Here is a 25,942-nt window from a genome sequence, read left to right as displayed (position 1 = left end):
AAAACAAGACAGTAATGTGTTCAATTCTATCCCAGGGATCCATCAGTGAAACCAATTTTGAGGAAAAGTTTAAAAGAAAAAATGTCTAGTTTCTCTCCCAAATGAATTGAGAGAAGGAGAGAGAGAGGAGGAAGGAGTAAGGAATATACTTGAACATATTATGTTATTTTCTACAAATAGATTCCAAAAAGTAAATAACTAAGATGAAGAGTATAAATATTTAAATGGTTTCTTGCATAATTTTCAGACAGTTTTTAAAAAAGGGATATACAACTTTACAACATCATTCTGCTTCAGCATTAGCGGCATTGTTATTTTAAAATATATATATTTCTGTTAATTATGATTTATCCACTTCTTCACTTTGCACTGCTTTGCTTTTACCCAGCCTTCCTCCTTAACATTCTGAACCTGCACTTGAGAGGTTTCCCAGGAACTCCACGTCATAAAAACCCACACCCTTTTAATCCCTAGGTCGATTGGCTGCTCCCAGCAGGATTCACCCATGGCTCTCACACACTTTTTCAAGTGTCTTCTTTTGATTTCCTAACACCACACGCAACTAAGTTTCTTTCTCCCTTTCTGCCAATTTCTACTCAACCCCCTAACCTGAGCCTTAAATGTTGACTTTCCAACCCCTTCCCGTTCATTCCTTGAACTTCCCTAGGAAAGGGAATCCATTTCAATGAGTTTAATTGCAACTCATAAAGCAAGGACTCCCAAACATGTACCTCTAGCACTGACTGCCTGTCTGAGCTTCAGACCAACACTACTACCTGCCACCTTAGCCTCTCCACCTCAATATCTCCTGGGAAGCTCAAACCCATCTCTGAATGACTGCAGGCAGGATCTTCCCACTCCACTCAACCTGTTCCTTCTCTGAAATTTCCTATTGCAATAAAGGAACAATCACCTTTGCAGCTGAAATCAAGAAAGAGGGTGTGAAGAGAAGAAAGTAAAGAAGTTTCCATGGGCACAGGCGCACCTGGTTGCAGACGGGCTTGTACTTGAGCCCTGGCTTGTTCAGGATCATCTCCAGCAGCTTGCGATTGAAATTGGACACCCCGATGGACTTGGTTAACCCTGCATCCTTACACTTCTCCAGGGCCTGGGGAGAAAGGACATGTGTGGCAAACCTTTAGTGAAGTTTAGCCTTTCCACTTGACAGTGAACTTTTCAAAAACCAGAAATCTGTCTTAACGTACATAACAATTTAGCTGAGGCAAACAGTTTTATCACTTGGGTACATTATTTCCTACAGTACTTTATTGCTCTGTACACATACCTCATGTCCTTGAACCTGTCACATGCATATCCAGGGCAATAAATAGACATTAAGATAATTTTAAATTCCGCTCAGCTGCCTGCCCCCATCCATGGTACATATTTTGCTGTTAGGCACTTAATAGTTCCCTAACAAATGGTGTCATAGGTAAGGGCAAAGAAGAATTCTTAGATTTTCTACTGCTAAAAGGTTTTTCTGCTTCTTCTATATTAGAAGGGTGAAACAAGTGAATAGAATAGGGTGTAGAAAGGTAAGGTTCACTCTCCTCCTGCTAAGGGGACAGCAGCTTCCCCTTTTCTGGTGTGTTTATCTGTCTTGGGATAGACCTATAATTAATTCCTCTAGAGTTTGCTTCTGATGATGCTTCTTTTAGGGCTCATAGACTCAACCTGATCACTGCGGCAAAGAAACTCTTCTTAGAGCCACCGAAGTTTATATTAAAAATAGACCTTAGTGGGTCTGGCCAGTTGGCTCAGCAGTGGAGCATCAGCCCAGCGTGTGGAAGTCCCAGGTTCAATCCCTGCTCAGGGCACAAAGGAAAAGCACCCATTTGCTTCTCCACCCTTCCCCCTCTCCTTCCTCTCTGTCTCTCTCTTTCCCTCCTTCAACCAAGGCTCCATTGGAGCAAAGTTGGCCCACGAGCTGAGGATGGTTCCATGTCCTCCACCTCAGGCACTAGAGCGGCTTTTGTTGCAACAGAGCAACACTCCAGATGGGCAGAGTATCGCCCCCAGGTGGGAATGCCAGATGGATACTAGTCAGGCACATGTGCGAGCCTGTCTGTCTGCCTCTCCACTTCTAACTTCAAAAAAATTAAAAAAAAATAGACCTTAGCTATGATCTTATTCCACTCCCTGGCTTTATAGAATTGAGCACAGGTACAGAGGAGTTCAGTGACCTGTCTGAGAGCAGAAAGCAAATGGAGTGACAACCCATTTCACCTAACCCTTGTGCACTGATGCCTACCTTGTCACAGTGCCTTTGGTGGCAGTCACAGAACTTACCTCCCATGTGTCACGCAGGTCTACAGTCTCTAAAATAACCTTCCCACTGGCATCCTTCGGTAAACGCTCCTCTCCAGGCTACAATACAGAGGGAAGAGAGTATGAAGAAGAGGGATATTTTAAAAGTATGTTCTTTCTGGTGCCTAAGTAGCTTGGTAATACAAACTTCAAGAGGCTGTTATTACTAAGCAGAGAGAGAGAGAGAGCGATGTGTAAGAGAATACATTGGGTGAAAAGAAGATCAGAATCACCTGAGAGACTATAGCAAAGTATCTTGGCCCTCAACCACATTCACACTCTTACCCATTCACCCTCCAAAAACTTCACTAAGAATGAGTTTTCCTAGAGTCAGAATTGATTTTGTTTCACAAGGACAGGCTAGTTTGGATGATGAGACTTTCCCTTACTAGTAAGAATGTGTTTTAGTTTCAATTGATGATAACCCAATTCAGAGAGAGTGAGAACACCAGATGTGCTCAGCAAATGTCCACTGTGATAGGGGACTGGACAAGCAATGTCCAGAGGAGCCCAGTGTGCAATATGGTCCACCCCAAGAAGCTTCTCTCTTGAATGGGTGAAAAAGTTCATATGCAAGAGACCCTCCACTTAAAGAGGTGTGGACTTCCTATTGTGTCTCTTACTATCTTTTATAACTCAAGTTTCTTGAGGACCCTCATCACTAAGGGACTACAGACAGAAACACATCACCTAGACATAAGGACAGTGTTCTGAACGCTTTGAAGTGGAGGCAGTGAGCTCATTGAATTTCTATCTTTCTGAAGACTATAGGATAAGAATAAAATGTCTTGAGAGTGAGGTGACACAACTGTCAAGGAGAGTCATAAATCTTTTAGCAGTTCTATCCAACATACTCACATCTACCTCTCACAGGAAGATACCCCAAAATCTAGCTGGAGTGAGATAATGGAGGTGCAACAGCAGTTGTGAATATTCTTGATCATAACAAGAAAAAGAAAAGCTGACCTTCATAGCTATTGGCAGATGAATAAGGAAGAGATCTACATAGTCCAGTTGAAGTTTCTTCAATGATCTCTCCAGGGCCTGTCGAACCAATTCTGGTCGAAAGAAAGTAGACCAAAGCTGCAGTAACCAAAAGAAACAAATAAACAAAAAATCGCTTATGATTCACACATTTGGGAACCAAAATTAACATCCTAGTTAAGAGACACTGCTGGTCTCAGAAAAAGAAGTTCTGGGGCTAAATTTATGTTACTTAGTACAAATGAGGCTCTTAGTATAAATGAGAACACTGAGATTTATTTGAGTGATTGTAAGAATACTGTGAAGAAAACTTCACTGGGCCAGGAAAAGCAACCTAATTCATTCAGGGATTAGAAAACTCATGTCTGAAAAGAGAGTCAAGGAATGTCAGGCAAGGGGAAGTGGAATCTACTACCCTACATAATAAATGCCTGGAAACAGGGCTGCTGAAAGGTTCACATCCTGGAAACAAGTCATCATTGATGGGACACACACAGGACCATTCAGCAATCTTTATGTTAAAAGCAGGGTTTTACACATAAGGAAATTGTTACAAAATTTGGTAAATCAGACCTGAGTTGGGAACCGACCCTTAACACAATCCAGAGAAGAGCTATCCTTTTCTGCTTTGTGTTTTTATATAATGGACTTTTACAATGTTAGGAGATAAATAGGTAATTCAAATCCAGACCAAAGTTTGTTTGTTTTTTCAAAATAACGCATCTGCTCTGACAGTTACTACTCGTCAGTCACCCTCAGCACCTTGGTGGTGTAGAATATGTCCTCTCTCTTCACTGTGCCATCCGCAATCTTCTCTCGGATAGCTTTGCCGACCTCCTCCTCGTTTTCATAGACGTATGCTGAGTCGATGTGACGGAAACCTACATCAATTGCCACTTTGGTGGCCTCAGTAGCCTTGCTCTTAGGAACCTGTAACATATGAATAAGGAGGGTTGACCATTGGCCTGACTCAAAAAGAAACTATTTTCTTTAGAGCATGGTCACCTGCTGTTTCTACATGTATCCTGTTCCCCTTTTTGAGGGGGCAAGACTAGATAACAAACCTATATTCTGGGGCATGGATTAAACCCCAATATAATCTCTAATCTAAAATAAATTAGTGAAAATGGTTTCTCCATGCAATCTGGACAATCAAGCCATTCAATACAGAATTGTTCAACAGGCCCAGGAATAGAATAGCATTCAGGAAAACCTCTCATCCTCACTCTCAATTTCCCACATGGGGGGTTTATGTTGCCTACTGTCTCAACTATAGGATCTTCCACATTAAAGACATGGTTCCCCGTGGGGAAAAACTTAACTAGGTGACACAGGAAGGATTCCACATAAAGCAATGCCATGGCTTCTCCCCAGTCCTTCAGAGTTCATGTACCAGGATACACTGAGTTTGAAAGGTAATGACTACATGAACAGTGGTCATTAATCCTGCTTTTCAGAAGAAGAGTGGCCCCTATAAAATGGTGGTAGGGAGGAGCATGTCTAGAGTTCAGGAAAGTCACTAGGGCAGCTCTTTGTGCTTCCATGCCTGGCAATAACCATGAAAAAACAATGTTAGCATTTACCACCAGGCGTGGTAACCAGGTGCTGAGACCTGGCAGTGATTATCCCATTAGACAAGCAGCTTAGGCCAACAGAGCATGACAGGGATCTAGAATGGTTAGCACAGGGGGCAAGGAAAGGTATAATGGCCTTGGACGCAACTGGAGCAAGTCTTGGTTTTGTAGTTGTTATTGCATACATACATAGATTATTTATTGACAAGATCATGAATATTTTTTAATCTTGCTCCAACTTTTAAATTAATTCTCATTTTTCCACAGGAAAACATTAGAACTCCTCTGCCTGAAGTCCATTCTCTCTACATCAGGCAATGTTTTGTCCTCTGTCTTCATTCCTCTGTGCCTTCTGTTTCACTATGGGTGGTGGTCCGGGGAGAAGATGGCTATGTGAGGTCGCCCCTTGATCAGCATCAGACCTTTTGTGAGCACACTGAAGAGGAAGCATGTGACTTCTACTTAAATGACATTCATCAGAATGCCTGTGTCTGATATCAAGCCTTGCTTAAGATCAACTCACCTCTTCCTGATGCCACCCCAGAACACCTCAGCTCACATAACCCTCCCTCATCCTAAATATCTCCATTTCCACTGGCATTTAGAGATATGATATCGAGCATTGTTAGGTAGCTTTTCAGATTGCACCAACTGTCTTTCTCTAGTTGTCAAGATGCCAGAGAGCAGAAATTACTTCAGTGCAAACTCCTTCCCTCCTAGGGTAGATTTTAACATCAAGTAGAAGTTTACTCTTGACTGTTAAATTGGTTAATAATTGATTTAGTAATTAATAATTACATATTCTACCTAGATTGTTTTGACAGTCATACAAATGAAATAAAAAATATTGTTCTTTTCTGCCCACCAAGCCAAACACTGGTTTATTAACTTTAATATTTATTTTAGCCTCTGAGGTCACTAAAATCAACATGTTGATTGCACATTCGGGGTTACATGAGGCTGTCCCCTGGTCAGCATGGGAACTTCTGTGAAAAGACTGAGAGGACAGGACACCTGAGCGAAATCCAGGAAACCTAAAGCAAGAGCATTTGGACGCCAAAGGAGATGCCCAGAGAACTGGCTGCTGCTTCTCACCTCAACACACAGGTGCTGTTGGTGGACAGAGTCAGCCAGACATTTACACAGCCTGCCTCAATTTCTAATGATAGATGCCTGACTGACAAAATCTGAGACACTGAGTTTGCACGTTTCCCAGAAAACGTACCTGACCGAATAAAAGAAGTCACATGCAGGATCATGCTTCCTGTTCCTGCCAACACTCACAGTAAATAGTTGCTGAGTCAGGGGAGTTGCAATTAGAAAAAAAACTCTGATGAAAATGTGAAAGATGCTTCTTTTACACTTTTTACCTTTTGTACTGTACTAAGCAGATGTACCTGTTGCTTTTATTCTTGTGAGGGGTTTATGAGATATTTTGTTCTGTTCTCTGTCTTTAACAAGAGTAATGAAAGTTGACTGTAATAATTATAAGACATAACTTGTTCTTAAGCTGTAACAGTGGATACATTGATAATTATGTCATTGAAAATCAATTAGCCTTGTCTGACAGCTATTAGATATTGATATTTTATGTCATAGCTCTACCAAGATGGAATGGAATGGTCTCTGTCACTTATGGAGTATTCTCACCTATGCAATCCCAAAGCTTCCCCTCCCCAACTGTGAATACAGTTTGACACTTTAAGTGTATTGCTGTCAACAGTGGGGATACATAAATAATAAATCTGATGAGAAGCATGATTCCATCTACATTGTAACTTATGCCTCCTCAGGTTTCCTTTCTCAATGTCTAACACTTAAAGGCCTGGCCAGGTTGTTCAGAGGATAAAGCGTCGACCCTGTACAGTAGGGGCTGTAGGTTCGAACTTTGGTCAGGGCACATGAGAGAAGCAATGAATGAGTACACAACTAAATGGAACAACCATGAGAAACAAGAAGTTGATGCTTCTCTCTCTCTCATCCTTCTCCCCCTCTTTCTCAAATCAATGGAAAAATTAAAATAAATAAATAAATAAATAAATAACCCTTGTAATAACAGTGGCTTTTATACAACAGAGATTTTAATGATAAATTCTCTAGCAAATATGTTCAGCCCCACTACCTCACAAAAAGAACCATGTTAGCTGTCCTCTCCTCCTGGGCCCCCTACCCATCAGTTCTCAGAAAGAGCAGAATGACACTGACCAAGGAGCAGATGTGTCCAAGGAGAGTATCCCAGCTTATATTCAAAACAAGAGAGAAATAAGATGAATCATAGTACTTACCTGGGCTAGCTGTTGCTGAATTGAAGAAAATAATGTAGGTAAAGTATTCAATATTTGAAATACATGGTAAGCATTCTATGTACATTAAGTTACCAAAAAATAACAGTAACATTGGTAATAATAGATATAATCCACCCGCAGAAGTATCACGTCTGACTCAACAGCTCATTATTCCATTTATTTTATTTATTTTTTAACAGAGACAAGAGAGAGAGTCAGAGAGATGAACAGATAGAGAAAAACAGGAAAGAAGAAAGACTCATCTCTTTGCATCAATTCTTTGTTGCAGCTCCTTAGGTGGTTATAGCAGAGCAAGTGACCCCTTGCTCAAGCCAGCGACCTTGGACTTCAAGCCAGTGACCTCTGGACAGAACAAGTGACCCCTTCCTCAAGCCAGTGACCTTTGAGCTCAAGCCAGTGATCATGAGGCTATGATGCCATGCTGAAGCCAGTGACCCCCTGCTCAAGCTGGATGAGCACCGGGGTTTAAAACCTGGGTCCTATGTGTCCTAGTACAACACTTTATCCACTACACTACTGACTAATCAGGCTCATCATTTCACTTAGTACAAAATAAGAGGTGGTAAAATGGAGGCCTCACGAATCCTTCCAAATCACCCACTGTGTTCTAGGCCCTTCTAAGTCTGTTTGCATTCAATTCCTGGTCCCCTGAGTTTCACTTACACCTTCAGAAGCAGCAGTGCCAAGTCCAAGCACTGGCATGAAGTGCCCATCATTCAATTTCACAGAACGACTACGTTTGGGGTTCATCACTGTTTACAGTCCTGGTGAAGCTGACTCTGTCTTTCCGTTCTTTTCTGGACTGCAACAGAAATAGAAGACAAGGCTCCAGCATTTTTTATTTATGCCAATCACAAGCAAGACGGTGCTGGGATGGCAGCTGTCCAGGGTTACGTAATGAAATGAACGATACACTGACTTCCTTGTTCTTCTTCCAGCTCCCTGCAGGCACAGCGCACACAGCTCCCAGGAACAGTGTACGGAAATGTCATGCATATTAGAGGAGTTAGCATGTTCTCTCTGGCATTGCTCACCTTGAATTCCTAAGTTAAAAATAAATAAATAAATAACCATGTCAAGTTGTCTGTGATAATCACAGCAGACTTACTCCACAAGATGCAAAATAGTCATTAGATTAGTTATTTTTAAACACTAAGTCTACTATAGTACTTGAGTTATCACCGTTCATGTGGTTAAAATACCATTTTAAAAAAAGATACTATTCGGAATTTCCTGAACAGAGCTCCATGGTTGGTCCCAAGCTCACATATAACAAAATTCCCTAGCAACCCACAACATGACCTTTTCCCCCTGAATCAAGACCTCATTCCACCCCCCGATTGTGTATCTTGTTTCTTGAATAATTTTGATAAGAAAAAAAATAGCCAGAAATCTAGGATGAATTTCTGCAGTTCTGCTTTCTTTCAGCTATGCCTCCTCCTGAAACAGCCTACTCAAGTCTCCTCTCATGCCCATCTGCCTTATCAATTCTGACTCACCCTAAAAGTCCATGCTTCTGTCCACATCTTATATGATCTCGCTGGAGGGGTAATCACTCTTGTGTGCACTCACATGGTGACAGCATCAATTAATGCAGTTCAAAAAGACATATTAGTGAGATTATACTCTCAACTAATCAGAAATTTCTGCTAGATAGTAAAACCCCTAAATGTTCCTTCGTTTAATGTTACCATTAGGCTGTGTTTCCTCATCTTCTATTTATTTGTGCAGTTGCTGTGTTGAAGCCAACAGCAAGATGTATCATTAGAATTCATCTTATTTTCTATGCCTCTGGCTGGTCAAGATCAGAATTCTTATTCCAGTATTTCATGTATTTAGTATTTATCAAAAGTATAAACTTGATGAGTATGCTTTTTATATTTTTATTGTAAAAGTAGGGCTAAATCTTGTGTCAGATTTTAAGAAAATTTTCACATTTGATACTAATGGCCTTGAGTACATCATTCCACAGGTTATAAATTTGTCTAATAGCCCCTGCAATAATTACCTGTATTTTGCACTAAATGTCTTGTTTAAGTGCAGAGACACTATTTTTTTTTCTTACTTCCTGGTTCAGCAGCCTTGGAATTTTGTTAGTAAAAAATAATGGCTCGATTTCTTCCTTAGTAAAGTCATACCAGGCTACCAGGCTCTCTGCTTCTATTTTTAAAAGACTCATAAAACCTGCATTTAAACATTATCCTAAAACATTTCTAGAGGTTGATATCATGCCTGACAGCATATGGTTTTCAGAATCTTTCTTCCCTTTGCAGCTGGGAAGATATTTAGTGGTTACTTCCGATACTTCTAGTTTTGAAGGGTTGTCAAAGGTTACCAATCAGAGACGATGCTCTCATGGAGCTCATGGTCCATTAGGGGAGCAGTGGGCACTTCCAGATGGCCTCAGTGGACCCTGCCTCCCTATATTCATGCTTTGCTGTAACTCTCTATCCTTGAATGTGTATAGTACTTGTGACCTGCTTCAAATCAATAAAACATTATAAAATCAAAGATATGATTTCTATAATTAGGTGACACAAGATTGTGATATCTACCTTGCTAGTGACTCTGTTGTTTCTCACCTTGCATACTTTGATAAAATAAGGGGCCATGTTTGGAAAGGCCCATGTGGCAAGGAGTTGCAGGTAGCCTTTTGACACCAGCTGGCAAGAACTAATTGAGATCTTCATTCTGACAGCTCCCAAGAAACTGAACTCTGTCAATCGCCATCTTGGAAGTGTTACTGGAAAGGGGATCTGGCCATTTGAGTAGGCCTAGAGCAAGTCAGTATCATGTCGGTTCTTGACTTCATGCAGAAAAAAATTTCACATAACAAGTTTGGGTGATTTTGAGAGTATGTTTATTAAAGCTGGGACAGTGAAACACTGGAAGGATTTAAGGTAAAAGAAGCAATAGTAAAGTGCCTAGGCATTGTTCTGCTTTGGCTTCCTAGGAAAGTTATAGGAAAGAAGTGAGCAAAGGCAGAGCTGCTCTTGACTCACTGGGAAGTGAAGGTCACAGTGAAAGAAGTGAGACAAAGCGGGGCTGCTATTAGTTCAATGGAAAGTTTGAGAAAATGCAGCTGTAGTGTCAGGCTCAGGGGATGAGCCCAGGACAAGCTGCCACTGCCCCCTTGCTCCTCTGTTTGCAAGTCTCATGGGTACTTGATTGTTTAGGGGAAAGGAAGTAAAAAGTTCACGCACAAAAAAGGGCAGGGTCATGCTCTAGACCAAGTCCAAGTTGGGTTTTTGTTTTGAGAGTTTTTCTCTTTTTTCCACTAGCGATAATGTTAGGTCAGGCCCCCAGCAAAACACTCACTAGCTATCCAGATGTGCCCTTCAACATGCTTATTCATCAAAATGAGTGCACAGGAATTATTGTTTGATTATTCTTTGATCAGATTTACTGTTTTTCTTTTATCTGGGTTCTCTCTGATTCTATTTATATTTTTGTTATTTGTTCTACTGACTTCATCTATCCTTGGGTTTGGCTGGTACAAACAGCATTAATTGGATCTCTGACCTTGATTTCCCTGACCAGGGTGATTTAAGTTATTCACTCTAGGGTCAGAGAGGAGAGGTGCAAACCTTTTGTTCTCAAGTGCTTTTGGTTAGGATAGATAAGGTCTTCAGATTCAATAACTGGCTGTAAAATAATCAAATTAGTTAGCCTTGCTTATTCAGTCTCAGTTTCTCCTCTCCATTTGCACAAGACTTTTCCTAGTTTCTAACTATCCTGCCTCAGAAGTAGACCCTTCCCCAGTTCAGCCTTAAGATGTGACCCCAGCTTTGACTGATGCCTTCATTGCCAGCCACTGAGGAATTTGAGTGGGAGACCTAGTTCAGTTGTGCCATTCTGCATAACACCTCTTTCCAAACTGGCAACTTGAAGCTAACCCAGGGAGACAGATAAAAAATGACAGTTAACCACATGCCTGAGTCCTCGAGAGCTAAGTAAGACTTTTTTCTCCTCCCAGAGCAGACCTCAGTTATCAGCATCACACTAGTACTGTGCTGAGGGAAAGGTGGGCTGGGCTTTCTCTCAGGGCCCAGCAGTGATGGTAAGTCAACTACCCTGCAAGTAAAACGGGTGTGCCAGCCTTTCAATATCAAGTATTGTCTGAAAAAAGGCACGATTGTTTTAAAGTATATTGGTAGAAAGAAAAAAAGTTATGATGGACACCAAAGCTAATAGGAGCTGGATGGAGTCCCAGTGATTCTAAAGAAGATTTAACCAAATTGAGGACAAAGTTCAATTTGGTCTCTGATTCTGAAATAAAGTGTGACTCAGGATGAGAAAAGTATTCACATTGCATGGGAATAGAATGTCACACATGGACAGAATCCTCCCTCAATAGGGTGAGGTAATCCATTGAGAAGCAGCAAAAAGAAACTTTGCTGAATAAGAGGCAGGGAAGGAACCTGTTTCAGCCTGACTTCACCACCCACACAAGCAGAGCAGATAAAGATATTGCCTTTAAGACCCTTGCCAAGTTCTCAGCTCGGAGAGCATCTGGGCATACATGTCTTGATCTCCCAGATGAAGTCCCCCTGAGCTGCAGAGGACTCCCTCCTTTATACCACTGGGTTCTGAGCTCCAGTGTCTCCCCCTTTAAGAGGTCCTCTCTGCCAGATCACTCTAATCAAAGAACTGCCCATTCTCCACATATCACCCTTTTCTCACACATTATTATTTCTTCACAACAATTGCCACTCTCTAAAATAATCTTAACTGCTCATTTGTTTGCTGGTGTGTTTTCAAAAATATTGGATTAACCCTGAACCTAGAAAGGCACTCAGCACATAGTTCAATAAAAATTTGTAAATACAATTGACCTCTGAGCATAGTCCCATTTGCTAGGTTTGTAATTCTCTGTTCTTAGATTTTGTTAATTCCAAACTATTTCTAAATCCTTAGTAAGAGTTGAAACCAAATCTATGCTTTTCTCTGGGGAATTGAAAGGCCCACCTCACACGGGGAACAGAGTAACAGCATTTTCATCCCTCCCCTTGAAGCCAATATTGATAACAGCAGTGACAACTTTTGGCAGGTACAGCCACACCCAGCTGAGTGGCAAATCTAATCCCATTGAAAGCAGCAGCAGAAGGATTCTAAGATGGTGGCAGAGTAGTTGGACATTCCAACAGCCATTTTCCAGGGCCAAATTGGATTACAACTTAATTTAATAACATTCGTCTTGGAAAAGAAACTTTGGACTAAATTAAGGGAAGTTCATAATCAATGATCACAGAAGAAGCCACACAGAGACTGGTGAAAAGCATAGAGACAGGGGTGGATTTAGGTGTGTTGAGGCCCAGGACACAGTAAAAATTACTGGGATACTTAAAAGAAAGAGAAAGATAGGGAAAATAAAAATACATGTTAAGCATATTTAAAATAAATAAAAAATATAAGACAGAGAAAAGTGACCCAAATTAATCAACAAGAGAAATCCCCAGATAAAGAACTAAATGAAATGGAAGTAACCAAACAAACAGATGAAGAGTTTAAAATAATTATTTTTAGGATGCTCAAGAATCTTAGAGCAAAAATGTATGGACATAATGAGCACCTAAATAAATAGCGAGGATCAAAAAGGACATTGAAAGCATAAAAAGAACCAGTCAGAAATGAAACACTTTAGGAAAAAGTATGGGAATTAAACTATTGTCCTGAGACAAGTCTTTTATGCAAACTTTGGAATGCCAAGTCCTGCGAGGGCAGAATGCTGTCACTGAAAGCACTGATAACATTGTTTAAAGGAAATCGCTGATCCCTATGGCCTTTTGCCTAGATACCAAAAGGTATTAGTTAATTACTTTTCTCTGCACCTGAACCCAGTCTGTGCTAATTTGCTTAATGAGCAAAGAGAATAAATACGATGAGGCTACAGATATCTGGGCTCTGACACTTAGAGCCTGGGGGGGGGGCCTGTACACATCTTTTCTGTATGTTGTGCATTCTGTGTTTTTCTGAAGTCCTGAAGCACCTTCCTTTCATGCACACCCATTGCTGAGCTGGTTATGTCAAAATACAATATCAGAAGAAAAGACTGCACTAGAAGAAATCAACAACTGGCTGGATGAAGCAGAGGATCAAATCTGGGATTTAGAGGACAAGACAAATAAAAGCATAGAAGCAGCACAAAGAAAAGAAAAAGAGGCTCAAATACACTGAGGAAACTTTAAGAGACCTCTGTGACAACATGAAGAGAAACAACGTCCACATTATACAGATTCCTGAAGGAGAAGAGAATAAACAAGCAATATAGAACCCATTTAAAAAAATCATAGCTGAGGATACCAAGAGGGTAGCACGGTAGGCAGATGCACAGACTCCCAGCTCACAACACCAAACTGGACTACAAATTAATTTAAGAACAATCAGTGGGAAAAACCAACTCTGGACTACAAGAACAGCTCTCAAAAACCAAGGTGCAAAGAAGAAGCCACACCAAGCCTGTTAGGGAGAGCACCGAGGTGCATTAGGTCTCCCGTGCTTCCAGGAACAAAGAGGGGGTGAGGCTGAGAGCCAAGAAGGACACTCATTCAAAGAAGAAGATCAGAAAATATTGCTTAGAGACACTTCTGAGAGGGCTGGCTTGTCTTCCAAAAGGAAAGTGGGGAGAGACAGACAGATGGTGATGGGCAGAAGAATTCATGAGATAACCTGAGAAGCTGACTCATCCAGTGCGAATGTGGCCATAGCTGGAAGAGAAGTTGATCCTTCCACACAGCACAAGCTTAAAGTGGTTCTGGGTGACCCATCTCCAGAAATCTCTCCAGCTCCAATAAGTGCAACAAGACATAACTGAAAGCAGGAATTGGAGAGGAGGGGCAATAACTCAGGTCTCCATGGAGATTTGAGATGCACCTCTGTGTTCTGAAACAGAAAGCACCATGCCCCCGGAGAGCAGCTGGTAGATCATGCCTTCAGAGTCTCAGGTTACACCCACCCATTCCTGGATACAGTTTCAGGTAAGCCCCCTGCTGAGATCAGTAAACAAGACCACCACTGAGAAAAGAAAACTGAGAAGAAAAAAAACAAATTAAGACTTCAAAGCAGCTCCACTAGAAAAGCCAAATCTGATAGTTGATTACAAACAACAGCTGATGCCAACCCAAGAAGACCTAGAAATAACACAACAGAAAATTGGAGGCAGACAACAACAACCCTAGACTCAACCAGCTATACAAACAACAGACCCAAACACATAGACATAATGGGAAGACAGAGAAGTACAATACAAATAGAGAAACCTCCAGAAAATGAACTGAGTGATATGGAAATAACCAAACTACCAGATGCAGAGTTTAAAAAAAGGATTATTAGAATGCAAAAAAATCTTAGACCAACAATGGATGGACATAATGAGCACATAAATAAAGAGATTACAAGAATCAAAAATGACACTGAGGTCAGAGTAATGGCGTGGTAGGAAGCAATACCGATAAATCTCCCGCAAAACTCAACAAGATCTTCAACCACAAACAGAAAAACCTATGCTTGGAGCCTCCAGATGTTTCGCAATACACCCGAAGGTATGATCGAGTGAAAAATTGGCTAAATATATAATCAAACCCCGAAGGAAATAGGGAGTAAGAAATGCTCCGCCTTCCTCACTAACCTAAACAGGGCGGCTTTCACTGGGAACTGAGAATATAGAAACTGAGGTGGGCAAAGGGGGTGAATAGATCTAGGCTGAAGCACAAACGAACGAACCAGACTGTGGCACAGAGATCCAGGCCAAGGAAAAATTGTTCCTGTGGCAACCCGGGCAATACAAGCTAACACTCGCGCCAAACCCAGACAAAGAAAGACAAGAGGGGCAGCCATTTTCCCCGATCTCCTGGTCAGCACGCGCAGATAGTGGGCGAGAGATTCCTTCCAAAGCCCTGAGAGTGTGCACCCGTGTTGTCCCACAGAGAGGCTGAGTCAGAGGCCTTTGTGTAGGCCAAAAGCGGAATCTCTTGGCCACCCCAGCACCCTGGGAAAGCCGCGCATGGAGAGGGAGTGAGAACTAATTCCAACGCTGGAACTTTTCCATGCGGGAGGGGGATTCACTTAGAGGGTGAGGCGGCTGGCCTGATATCCTGGTCGGCGCGCACAGAGAGTGAGCAAGAGATTCCTCCCAGCACCTCAGGAGTAGGCGCCCGTGTTACCCCACAGAGGGGCAGAGTCAGAGGCCTCTGTGTGGGCCAAAAGTGAAATCTCCGGGCTGCCCCAGCGCCCTGGGAAAGCCACGCACAAGGATGGAGCGAGAGCCAATTCCAATGCTGAAACTTTTCCGTGCGGGTGGGGGTTTCACTCAGGTGAGACTGCTGGCCTGATATCCTGGTCTGCGCGTGCCGATAGTGAGCGAGAGATTCCTCCGAGTGCCTCGGCAGTGCCCACCCGTGTTATCCCACAGTGGGGCAGAGTCAGGGGCCTTTGTGTGGGCCAAAAAGCGTAATCTCCAGCCACCCCAGCTTGAAAAAGCTGCACTTGGGGACAGAGTGAGAGCCAATTCCAACACTGGAACTTTTCCGTGTGGGTGGGGGTTTCACTCAGAGTGTGAGACTTCTGGCCTGATATTCTGATCTGCGCGTGCAGATAGTAGGCGAGAGATTCCTCCAAGTGCCTCGGCAGTGTGCGCCCGTGTTATCCCACAGAGTGGCTGAGCCAGAGGTCTTTGAGTGGGCGGAAGCCCCACCTGATTATACTAGCAGCTCTGGCTGACTGAGCCTTACCCAGAGCCCTGTGCTGAGTGGGAATAGAGTGGGGAGTTGCCAGTTCTTTGAGCCTCTTACTATCCAGGCAGAGGCAGCAGCAACCCCATAGCTGGGTTATCAGGCTACTAATTGAGGAAGGAAAGACTAGGAGAAAGGCTCCAGGAACACGGACTCTCTCACTGGCGGAGCCTATAAATGCTAATGAGCCTTGACTGACAACAAGACTGAAGCACAATACACGACTTTGCCATAGAGACTTATCAACTGCAAACCTCTAGCTGAGTGTGGCAAAGGGGAAGAACCCGAGGTACAGAGTCACCGACCAGGAAGAGGGAGAGAAAAGGAAAAGCAAGAAGATAACTTCTCAAAATCAAGAATAATACGCAGACTTTATAACCTATCCCATTTTATTATATTTGTTCGTTTGTTTCTCTTATCTTCATTCTTGATATTTTTTATTCCTCCTCCAATTTGGTCATTTAACTTTCTGCTGGTCTTACTCTTTCTCTCCTTGAACTACACAAGTGTTACATCTCCCATTATCTTTTCTTTCCTCTTCCTTTCTCTCTATGAGGGTTGCACTCCAAAACCCTTAACTCTCTCTCTCTCTCTCTCCTCTTTTTTCTTTGTTCTTCTTTTAGCGGTTCCCTCTTTTTTCTCTCGCTCTCTTTCTTTTCTCCCTCTATATTAGTTTCTTCCTTTCTCCTTTATGTCTCCTCTCAGTCAAACCTCAATAATGAACAATATCTTATCTGGGACTCAAACTTATGTTTGTGGCATTTTGGGGGTTTTCACTTCACCTTTTTAACACACTAGCAGTGCTCCCATCCCTGGCTCTCCATTTTATCTAGTTCTTGTTCCACTAAATACAATAGTAATTTTTTAATTTGTCCCCCCATTTTCCTGTTTCCTTCTTATTCCTCTCATCATAACTCTTAGTCAACCAACACCTAAAAGCAAATCACTTTATTCTTGACACAATTTTTTTTCTTATTTGCTTTTTGTGTGTCCATACGCCCTTTCTTTTTCTTTCTTTTTTTTTGCCCCTTTATTACTTCTCCCCAATACAGGCCCTCCATAACAGGCATTGTTTGTTCTATTTAGTAAAATATAATTCACAGTTCACCACAAGATTTTCTCAAGAAAGAGGGGAGAAGAGAGGAGAGAAAAAGTGGAGGAAGGTATAATTTTCTTTTTTTAAATTTTTATTTTATTTTTCTTTATTTCATTATTAATTTTTTTAGAAAAACAACTCTTCGATTTTTTATTTTTTTAACTTTTTATTCTTTATTAAATCTCATTAATATTATCAACAAAACCACCCTCAGATGCCATTAAGGAAGAGAAAATCGAATATCATGGATACAAAAGAAAGAGAGGTAACACAGCTAGATGAGGAAAAATCTATGGAGAAAAATTTCATATATTGGAAACCTTGGAGCTAAATGACAGAGAATTTAAAATAGAAGTCCTAAAAATCCTCTGAGATATACAAGAAAACACAGAAAGGCAATTTAGGAGCTCAGAAAACAACTCAATGAACACAAAGAATATATTTCCAAGGAAATTGAAACTATAAAAAAGAATCAAACAGAGATGAAAAACTCAATTCACGAGCTGAAAAACGAGGTAACAAGCTTAGCTAATAGAACAGACCAGATAGAAGAGAGGGCTAGTGAAATACAAGACAAGCAACTTGAGGCACAACGAAGAGAAGAAGGAGACTCAAAAATTTAAAAAATGAGATAGTCCTACAAGAATTATCTGACTCCATCAAAAAGAATAACATAAGAATAATAGGTATATCAGAGGGAGAAGAGAGAGAAAATGGAATGGAGAACATATTCAAACAAATAATAGATGAGAAATTCCCAAGCCTGTGGAAAGAACTAAAACCTCAAATTCAAGAAGGAAACAGAACTACGAGTTTTCTTAACCCCAACAAATCTACTCCAAGGCATATCATAATGAAATTGGCACAAAACAACGGAAAAGAAAAAATTCTCAAGGCAGCCAGGGAAAAGAAGAATACAACATATAAAGGAAGGTCCATTAGATTATCATCACATTTCTCAGCAGAAACTCTACAAGCTAGAAGAGAGTAGACCCCGATATTTAAAGTCCTGAAAGAGAGGAACTTTCAGCCACGAATACTATACCCATCAAAGCTATCCTTTAAATATGAAGGAGAAATAAAAACATTCACTGATACAGAAAAGATGAGGGAATTTATTATCAAAAAAAAACCCACTCCAGGAATTACTAAAGGGGGTTCTCCAATCAGATACAAAGAACAAAAAAAAAAAAGCCACAAGTAAAAGCTCCATGAAAGAACACAATAAAACCAAATTTAAACTGTGACAACAACAAAAAGAAAGGGGGTTAGAGGATGGAGATTAACAGTAGCAAAGGACGATGGAGTGCAAAAGTACTCACAAAATAGTGTGCTTCAATGAACAGGGTAGGAACCTTTTCATTACTTAAAGGTAACTACCATTGAAAAAACCACCACAGAAGCACATGAGATAAAAAAGATAGCAACAGAGGAAAGATGTACGGATTACAACCAAATAAAAACAAAAGATAGAAAAACGAAAGAGAAGGATCAAACAAGACACAAATCTAACAGATAAATTGGCAATAGGGAACTCACAAGTGTCAATAATTACAATAAAAGTAAATGGATTAAAATCACCAATAAAAAGGTACAGAGTAGCAGAATGGATTAAAAAAGAAAATCCAACTGTATGCTGCCTACACAAACTCATCTAAGTAACAAGGATAAAAACAAATTCAAAGTGAAAGCCTAGAAAACAATACTCCAAGCAAATAACATCCAAAAAAAAGCAGGCGTAGCAATACTCATATCTAATAATACTGAGCAGAAGACAGCAAAAGTGCTCAGAGACAAAAATAGACATTTCATAATGGCTAAGGGGACACTGAATCAAGAAGACATAACAATTCTTAATATATATGCACCAAACCAAGGAGCACCAAAATATATAAGACAGCTACTTATTGACCTTAAAACAAAAACTGACAAAAATACAATCATACTTGGAGACCGCAATACACCACTGACGGCTCTAGATCGGTCATCCACACAAAGAATCAACAAAGATATAGTGGCCTTAAACAGAACACTAGCGCACCTGGATATGATAGACATCTACAGGACATTTCATCCCAAAGTGACTGAGTATACATTTTTCTCCAGTGTACATGGATCGTTCTCAAGAATTGACCATATGTTGGGCCACAAAAACAACATCAGCAAATTCAGAAAAATCGAAGTTGTACCAAGCATATTTTCTGATCATAAAGCCTGGAAACTAGAATTCAACTGCAAAAAAGAGGAAAAAAATCCCACAAAAATGTGGAAACTAAACAACATACTTTTAAAAAATGAATGGGTCAAAAAAGAAATAAGTGCAGAGATCAAAAGATATATACACACTAATGAAAATGACAATACGACATCAGAATCTATGGGATGCGGCAAAAGCAGTGATAAGAGGGAAGTTCATATCACTTCAGGCATATATGAACAAATAAGAGAGAGCCCAAGTGAACCACTTAACTTCACACCTTAAGGAACTAGATAAAGAAGAACAAAGACAAACAAAAACCAGCCGAAGAAAGGAGGTAATAAAAATCAGAGCAGAAATAAATGAAATAGAGAACAGAAAAACTATAGAAAAAATTAATAGAACAAGGAGCTGGTTCTTTGAAAAGATCAACAAAATTGACAAACCCTTGGCAAGACTTACCAAGGAAAAAAGAGAAAGAATTCATATAAACAAAATCCAAAATGAAAGAGGAGAAATCACCACGAACACCGTAGATATACAAAGAATTATTGTAGAATACTATGAAAAACTTTATGCCACTAAATTCAACAACCTAGAAGAAATGGATAAATTCCTAGAACAATACAACCTTCCTAGACTGAGTCAAGAAGAAGCAGAAAGCCTAAACAGGCCTACTAGTAGAGAAGAAATAGAAAAAACCATTAAAAACCTTCCCAAAAATAAAAGTTCAGGCCCTGATGGCTATACCAGCGAATTTTATCAAACATTCAAAGAAGACTTGGTTCCCATTCTACTGAAAGTCTTCCAAAAAATTGAAGAAGCAGTACTTCGAAACACATTTTATGAGGTCAACATAACCCTCATACCAAAACCAGGCAAGGATGGCACAAAAAAAGAAAACTACAGACCAATATCTCTAATGAATACAGATGCTAAAATACTAAACAAAATACTAGCAAATCGAATACAACATATTAAAAAGATAATACATCATGATCAAGTGGGATTCATCCCAGAATCTCAAGGATGGTTCAACATAAGTAAAACGGTTAACGTAATACACCATATCAACAAAACAAAGAACAAAAACCACATGATCTTATCAATAGACGCAGAAAAGGCTTTCGATAAAATACAACACAATTTTATGTTTAAGACTCTCAACAAAATGGGTATAGAAAAAAATTATCTCAACATGATAAAGGCCATATATGATAAACCATCAGCTAACATTATATTAAATGGCACTAAACTGAAGGCTTTCCCCCTTAAATCAGGAACAAGACAGGGTTGTCCACTCTCTCCACTCTTATTTAATGTGGAAGTAGAGGTTCTAGCCAGAGCAGTCAGACAAGACAAAGAAATAAAAGGCATCCATATCAGAAAAGAAGAAGTAAAGGTATCACTTTTTGCAGATGATATGATCCTATACATCTAAAATCCCAAAGAATCCACAAAAAGACTACTAGAAACAATAAGCCAATACAGTAAGGTCACAGGATACAAAATTAACATACAGAAGTCAATAGCCTTTCTATATGCCAACAATGAAACATTTGAAAACGAACTCAGAAGAACAATCCCTTTCACGATTGCAACAAAAAAATTAAATACTTAGGAATAAACATAACGAAGAATGTAAAGGACTTATATAATGAAAACTATAAACCATTGTTAAGGGAAATCGAAAAAGATATAATGAGATGGATGAATATACCTTGTTCTTCGTTAGGAAGAATAAATATAATCAAGATGGCCATATTACCCAAAGCAATATACAAATTTAATGCAATTCCCATCAAAATTCCAATGACATTTTTTAAAGAAATCGAGCAAAAAATCATCAGATTTATATGGAACTATAAAAAACCCCAAATAGCCAAAGCAATCCTAAAGAAAAAGAATGAAGCTGGGGGCATTACAATACCTGACTTCAAACTCTAGTATAGGGCCACGACAATCAAAACAGCATGGTATTGGCAGAAAAATAGACACTCAGACCAATGGAACAGAATAGAAAGTCCAGAAATAAAACCACATATATATAGTCAAATAATTTTTTATAAAGGGGCCAACAACACACAATGGAGAAAAGAAAGCCTCTTCAATAAATGGTGCTGGGAAAACTGGTAAGCCACATGCAAAAGAATGAAACTGGACTACAGTCTGTCCCTCTGTACTAAAATTAACTCAAAATGGATCAAAGATCTAAACATAAGACCTGAAACAATTAAGTGCATAGAAGAAGACATAGGTACTAAACTCATGGACCTGGGTTTTAAAGAGCATTTTATGAATTTGACTCCAATAGCAAGAGAAGTGAAGGCAAAAATTAATGAATGGGACTACATCAGACTAAGAAGTTTTTGATCAGCAAGAGAAACTGATAACAAAATAAACAGACAGCCAACTAAATGGAAAATGATATTTTCATACAACAGCTCAGATAAAGGCCTAATATCCAAAATTACAAAGAACTCATAAAACTCAACAACAAACAAACAAACAATCCAATAAAAAATGGGAAGAGGACATGAACAGACACTTCTCCCAGGAAGAAATACAAATTGTCAACAGATATATGAAAAGATGCTCATCTTCGTTAGTTATTAGAGAAATGCAAATGAAAACTGCAATGAGATACCACCTCACACCTGTTAGATTAGCTATTATTAACAAGACAGGTAATAGCAAATGTTGGAGAGGCTGTGGAGAAAAAGGAATCCTCATCCACTGTTGGTGGGAATGTAAAGTAATACAACCATTATGGAAGAAAGTATGGTGGTTCCTCAAAAAACTGAAAATAGAATTACCTTATGACCCAGCAATCCCTCTACTGGATATATACCCCCAAAACTCAGAAACATTGATACGTAAAGACACATGCAGCCCCATGTTCACTGAAGCATTGTTCACAGTGGCCAGGACATGGAAACAACCAAAAAGCCCGTCAATAGATGACTGGATAAAGAAGATGTGGCACATATATACTATGGAATACTACTCAGCCATAAGAAATGATGACATCAGATCATTTACAGCAAAATGGTGGGATCTTGATAACATTATACGAAGTGAAATAAGTAAATCAGAAAAAACCAGGAACTGCACTATTCCATATGTAGTTGGGAAATAAAAGTGAAACTAAGAGACATTAATAAGAGTGTGGTGGTTACGGGAGGATGGGGGAGAGAGAGAGGGAAAGGGGGAGGGGGAGGGGCACAAAGAAAACTAGATAGAAGGTGACAGAGGACAATCTGACTTTGGGTGATGGGTATGCAACATTAGTGAATGACAAGGTAACCTGGAATTGTTATCTTTGAATATATATATCCTGATTTATTGATGTCGCCCCATTAAAAATAAAATTATTAAAAAAAAGACACTGAAATAATAAAGAAATACAAGTTGGCATTGAAAATTACAATATAAGAAACTAAGACTATATATATTACAAGCAATTAATAGCAGGCGAGATGAAGCAGAGAATCAAATCAGCGATTTAGAAGACAAGAAAACAAAAACATAGAAGCAGAGCAGCGAAAAGAAAAGAGGCAGAAAAAATCTGAGAAAACTCTAAGAGAGCTCTGTGACAAACTAAAAAGAAACAATATCAGCATCATGGGGGTTCCTGAAAAAGAAAAGAAAGAACAAGAAATAAAATCATAGCAGAAACCTAAATTATTCAATAAAATCCTGGTTCAATAAACCTTGTTCAATAAAATCAAAGCAGAAAACTAAATTGACCCTGAAAAAAGTCACACAAGTTCAAGAAGCACAAAGAACTCAGAGAGAAATTCAAAGAAATTTACACCTGTCTACGCCCATAACCACCCTGAACTGCCCGATCTCATCAGATCTTGGAAGCTAAACAGCGTCGGGCCTGGTTAGTACTTGGATGAGAGAAATCTACACCAAGACACATCATAATTAAAATACCAAACCTAAGAGATAAAAAAAATATTAAAAGTTGTTAAAAGAAACACAGGTTATCACCTACAAAGGAGCCTCCATACAGATGACATCTGACTTCTCAATAGAAACACTTAAAGCCAGAAGGGAATGGCAAGAAATATTCAAAGTAATGCAGAACAAGAGCCTACAACCAAGACTTTTTTATCCAGCAAGGCTATTGTTTAAAATTGAAGAAGAAATTAAAAGCTGCTGACCAAAAAAAAAAACAAAACACAAAACCTCAAAGAATTAACTACAACCAAACCAATGCTGCAAGAAATGTTAAGGAGCCTGTTGTACACAAAAGAAAAAGGGAAATAATATAGTAAAAGAGTAATAAAGCTTTAAAAATTAAAATGCCAATAAACAACTACATATTAATAAAAACCATAAATGTAAATAGATTAAATGATCCAATCAAAAGACATAGGATAGCAGCATGGATAAGAAAACAGGACCTGTACATATGCTGTTTACAAGAGACACATCTCAAAACAAAAGATACACATACATTGAAGGTGAACAAATAAAAAAAATATTTTATGCAAATGAAAATTTAAAAAAAAAGCTTGGGTAGCAATACTTATATCAGACAAAATGGACTTTAAAACAAAGACTATAGTAAGAGATAAAGAAGGTCACTACATAATGATAAAGGGAGCAATCCAACAGGAAGATATTACCATTAAAATATCTACACACCTAATGTAAGAGCACCTAAATATATAAAACAGACTTTGATGGATATAAAGGGCAAGATCAACAGCAATACTATAATAGTGATTTCAATACCCCACTAACATCACTAGATAGATCTTCAAAAAAGAAAATTAACAAAGAAACAGCAGACTCAAAAGACACACTAGATCAACTAGATTTAATAGATATCTTCAGAACTTCTCACCCTAAAGCAGCAGAATATACATTATTTTCAAGTGCTCATTGTACATTCTTTAGGATAGACCACATGTTAAGGCACAAAATTGGTCTCAAAAAATTTAAGAACATTGAAAGCATATGGAGCACTTTCTCTGATCATAATGGCATGAAACTATAAATCAACCACAACAGAAAAACTCAAAAATTCTCAAACATATGGAAACTAAAAAGCATGTTATTAAAATATGAATGGATTAACAATGAGAAATAAAAGGATTCCTAGAAATGAATGACAATGAGCATACAACAACTCAAAATTTATGAGACACAGCAAAAGCAGTACTGAGAGGGAAGTTCATAGCACTACAGGCATACATTAAGAAGCTAGAAAAAGCTCAAAAAAAAAAAACAAAAAAAACTTAAACCTGCATCTAAAAGAACTAGAAAAAGAACAGCAAGTGAAGCCCAGAGGTAGTAGAAGGAAGGAAATAACAAAGAACAGAGCGAAAATAAATGACATAGAGGCTAAAGAAACAATACAGAGAATTAATAAAACTGAGAGCTTGTTCTTTGAAAGGGTAAACAAGATCAATGAACCCTTACTCAGACTTACAAAGAAAAAAAGAGAGAGGACTTAAATAAATAAAATTGAGAAATGAGAGTAAAGTATAACAACTAACACAACAGAAATACAAAGTATTGTAAGAAAATACTATGAAGAACTGTATGCAAAAAAATTAGACAACTTAGGTGATATGGACAAATTTTGTGAAACATATAATCTTTCAGTAATCATTCTGGAAGAATCAGAAAACCTAAGTAGACAGATTACAACAAATGAGATCAAAACAGTTATCAAAAAACAAAAGCCCTGGGCCAGATGGCTTCACAGGGGAACTCTGCCAAATATTCAGAGAACTAACTCCTATCCTTCTCAAGCTATTTCAAAAAATTCAAGAGGAAGGTAGAATTCCAAGCTCCTTTTATGAGGTGAGCATAATTCTGATTCCAAAACCAGGCAAAGACAACACAATGAAAAAAAATTATAGGCCAATATCCCTGATGAATCTAGATGCTAAAATCCTCAACAAAATAGTAGCCAACTGGATCCAGCAATACTTAAAAAAAAAAAATCATACATCATGATCAAGTGAGATTCATTCTGGAGAGGCAAGGCTGGTATAATATTCTTAAATCGATCAATGTGATTCATCACATAAACAAAAGGATGGAGAAAAACCACACAATAATTTGAATAGATACAGAAAAAGCACTTGATAAAATCCAGCACCAATTTATGATCAAAACTCTCAGCAAAGTGGAAATAGAGGAAACATACCTCAACATGATAAAGGCATGTTGACATCTGTGACAACCTATTGCCAACATCATAATCAATGGGCAAAAATTAAAAGTCAATTCCCTTAAGATCAGGAACAAGGCAGGGGTGACCCCTTTCACCACTCTTATTCAACATAGTTCTGGAAGTCCTAGCTACAGCCGTCAAACAAGAAGAAGAAATAAAAGGCATCCAAATTGAAAAGAATATGTAAAACTATCATTATTTGCAGATGATATGATACTGTATATAGAAAACCCTAAAGTCTCAGTCAAAATACTGCTGGACATGATAAATGAATTCAGCAAAGTGGCAGTGTATAAAAGTAATAGACAGAAATCAGAGGCATTTTTATATACCAACAATGAACTGTCTGAAAGTGAAAATTTAAAAAAAAAAATCCCCTTCACTACTGCAACAAAAAAATGAAGTACATACGAGAAAACTGAAATAAGAGGTTAAAGAAAATTATAGAACAATAATAAAAGAAATCAAGGAAGATACAAAAAATTGGGAGGATATACCGTGTTCATGGCAAGGAAGAATAAACATCATTAAAATGTTTATATTACCC

At 39.0% G+C, this 25,942-nt stretch overlaps 1 protein-coding gene across 5 annotated transcripts in view; it reads right to left on the bottom strand.

The window, feature by feature from the left end:
• LOC136306243 (aldo-keto reductase family 1 member C15-like) overlaps positions 1 to 25,942 on the bottom strand; it is a 48,974-nt gene that overhangs the window by 14,008 nt on the left and 9,024 nt on the right. For 2 of the 5 annotated variants that reach the window (XM_066232634.1, XM_066232630.1), the window contains exons 2-6: positions 7,835 to 8,214; positions 4,054 to 4,221; positions 3,274 to 3,390; positions 2,290 to 2,367; positions 914 to 1,108 (exon numbers count right to left, since the gene is read on the bottom strand). In XM_066232634.1, coding sequence (XP_066088731.1) covers positions 914 to 1,108; positions 2,290 to 2,367; positions 3,274 to 3,390; positions 4,054 to 4,221; positions 7,835 to 7,921 — 645 coding nt within the window. In that variant the 5' untranslated portion in view covers positions 7,922 to 8,214. The remainder of the gene's footprint in view (positions 1 to 913; positions 1,109 to 2,289; positions 2,368 to 3,273; positions 3,391 to 4,053; positions 4,222 to 7,834; positions 8,215 to 25,942) is intronic. The other 3 variants (XM_066232631.1, XM_066232632.1, XM_066232633.1) reach the window with 3 other exon arrangements.

Source organism: Saccopteryx bilineata, chromosome 5 (genome assembly GCF_036850765.1).
Source record: "Saccopteryx bilineata isolate mSacBil1 chromosome 5, mSacBil1_pri_phased_curated, whole genome shotgun sequence".
In the NCBI taxonomy this organism is placed as follows: Eukaryota; Metazoa; Chordata; class Mammalia; order Chiroptera; family Emballonuridae; genus Saccopteryx; species Saccopteryx bilineata.
Note: the sequence above shows the minus strand (reverse complement) of the source record. Positions and strands in the feature narration are given on the sequence as shown.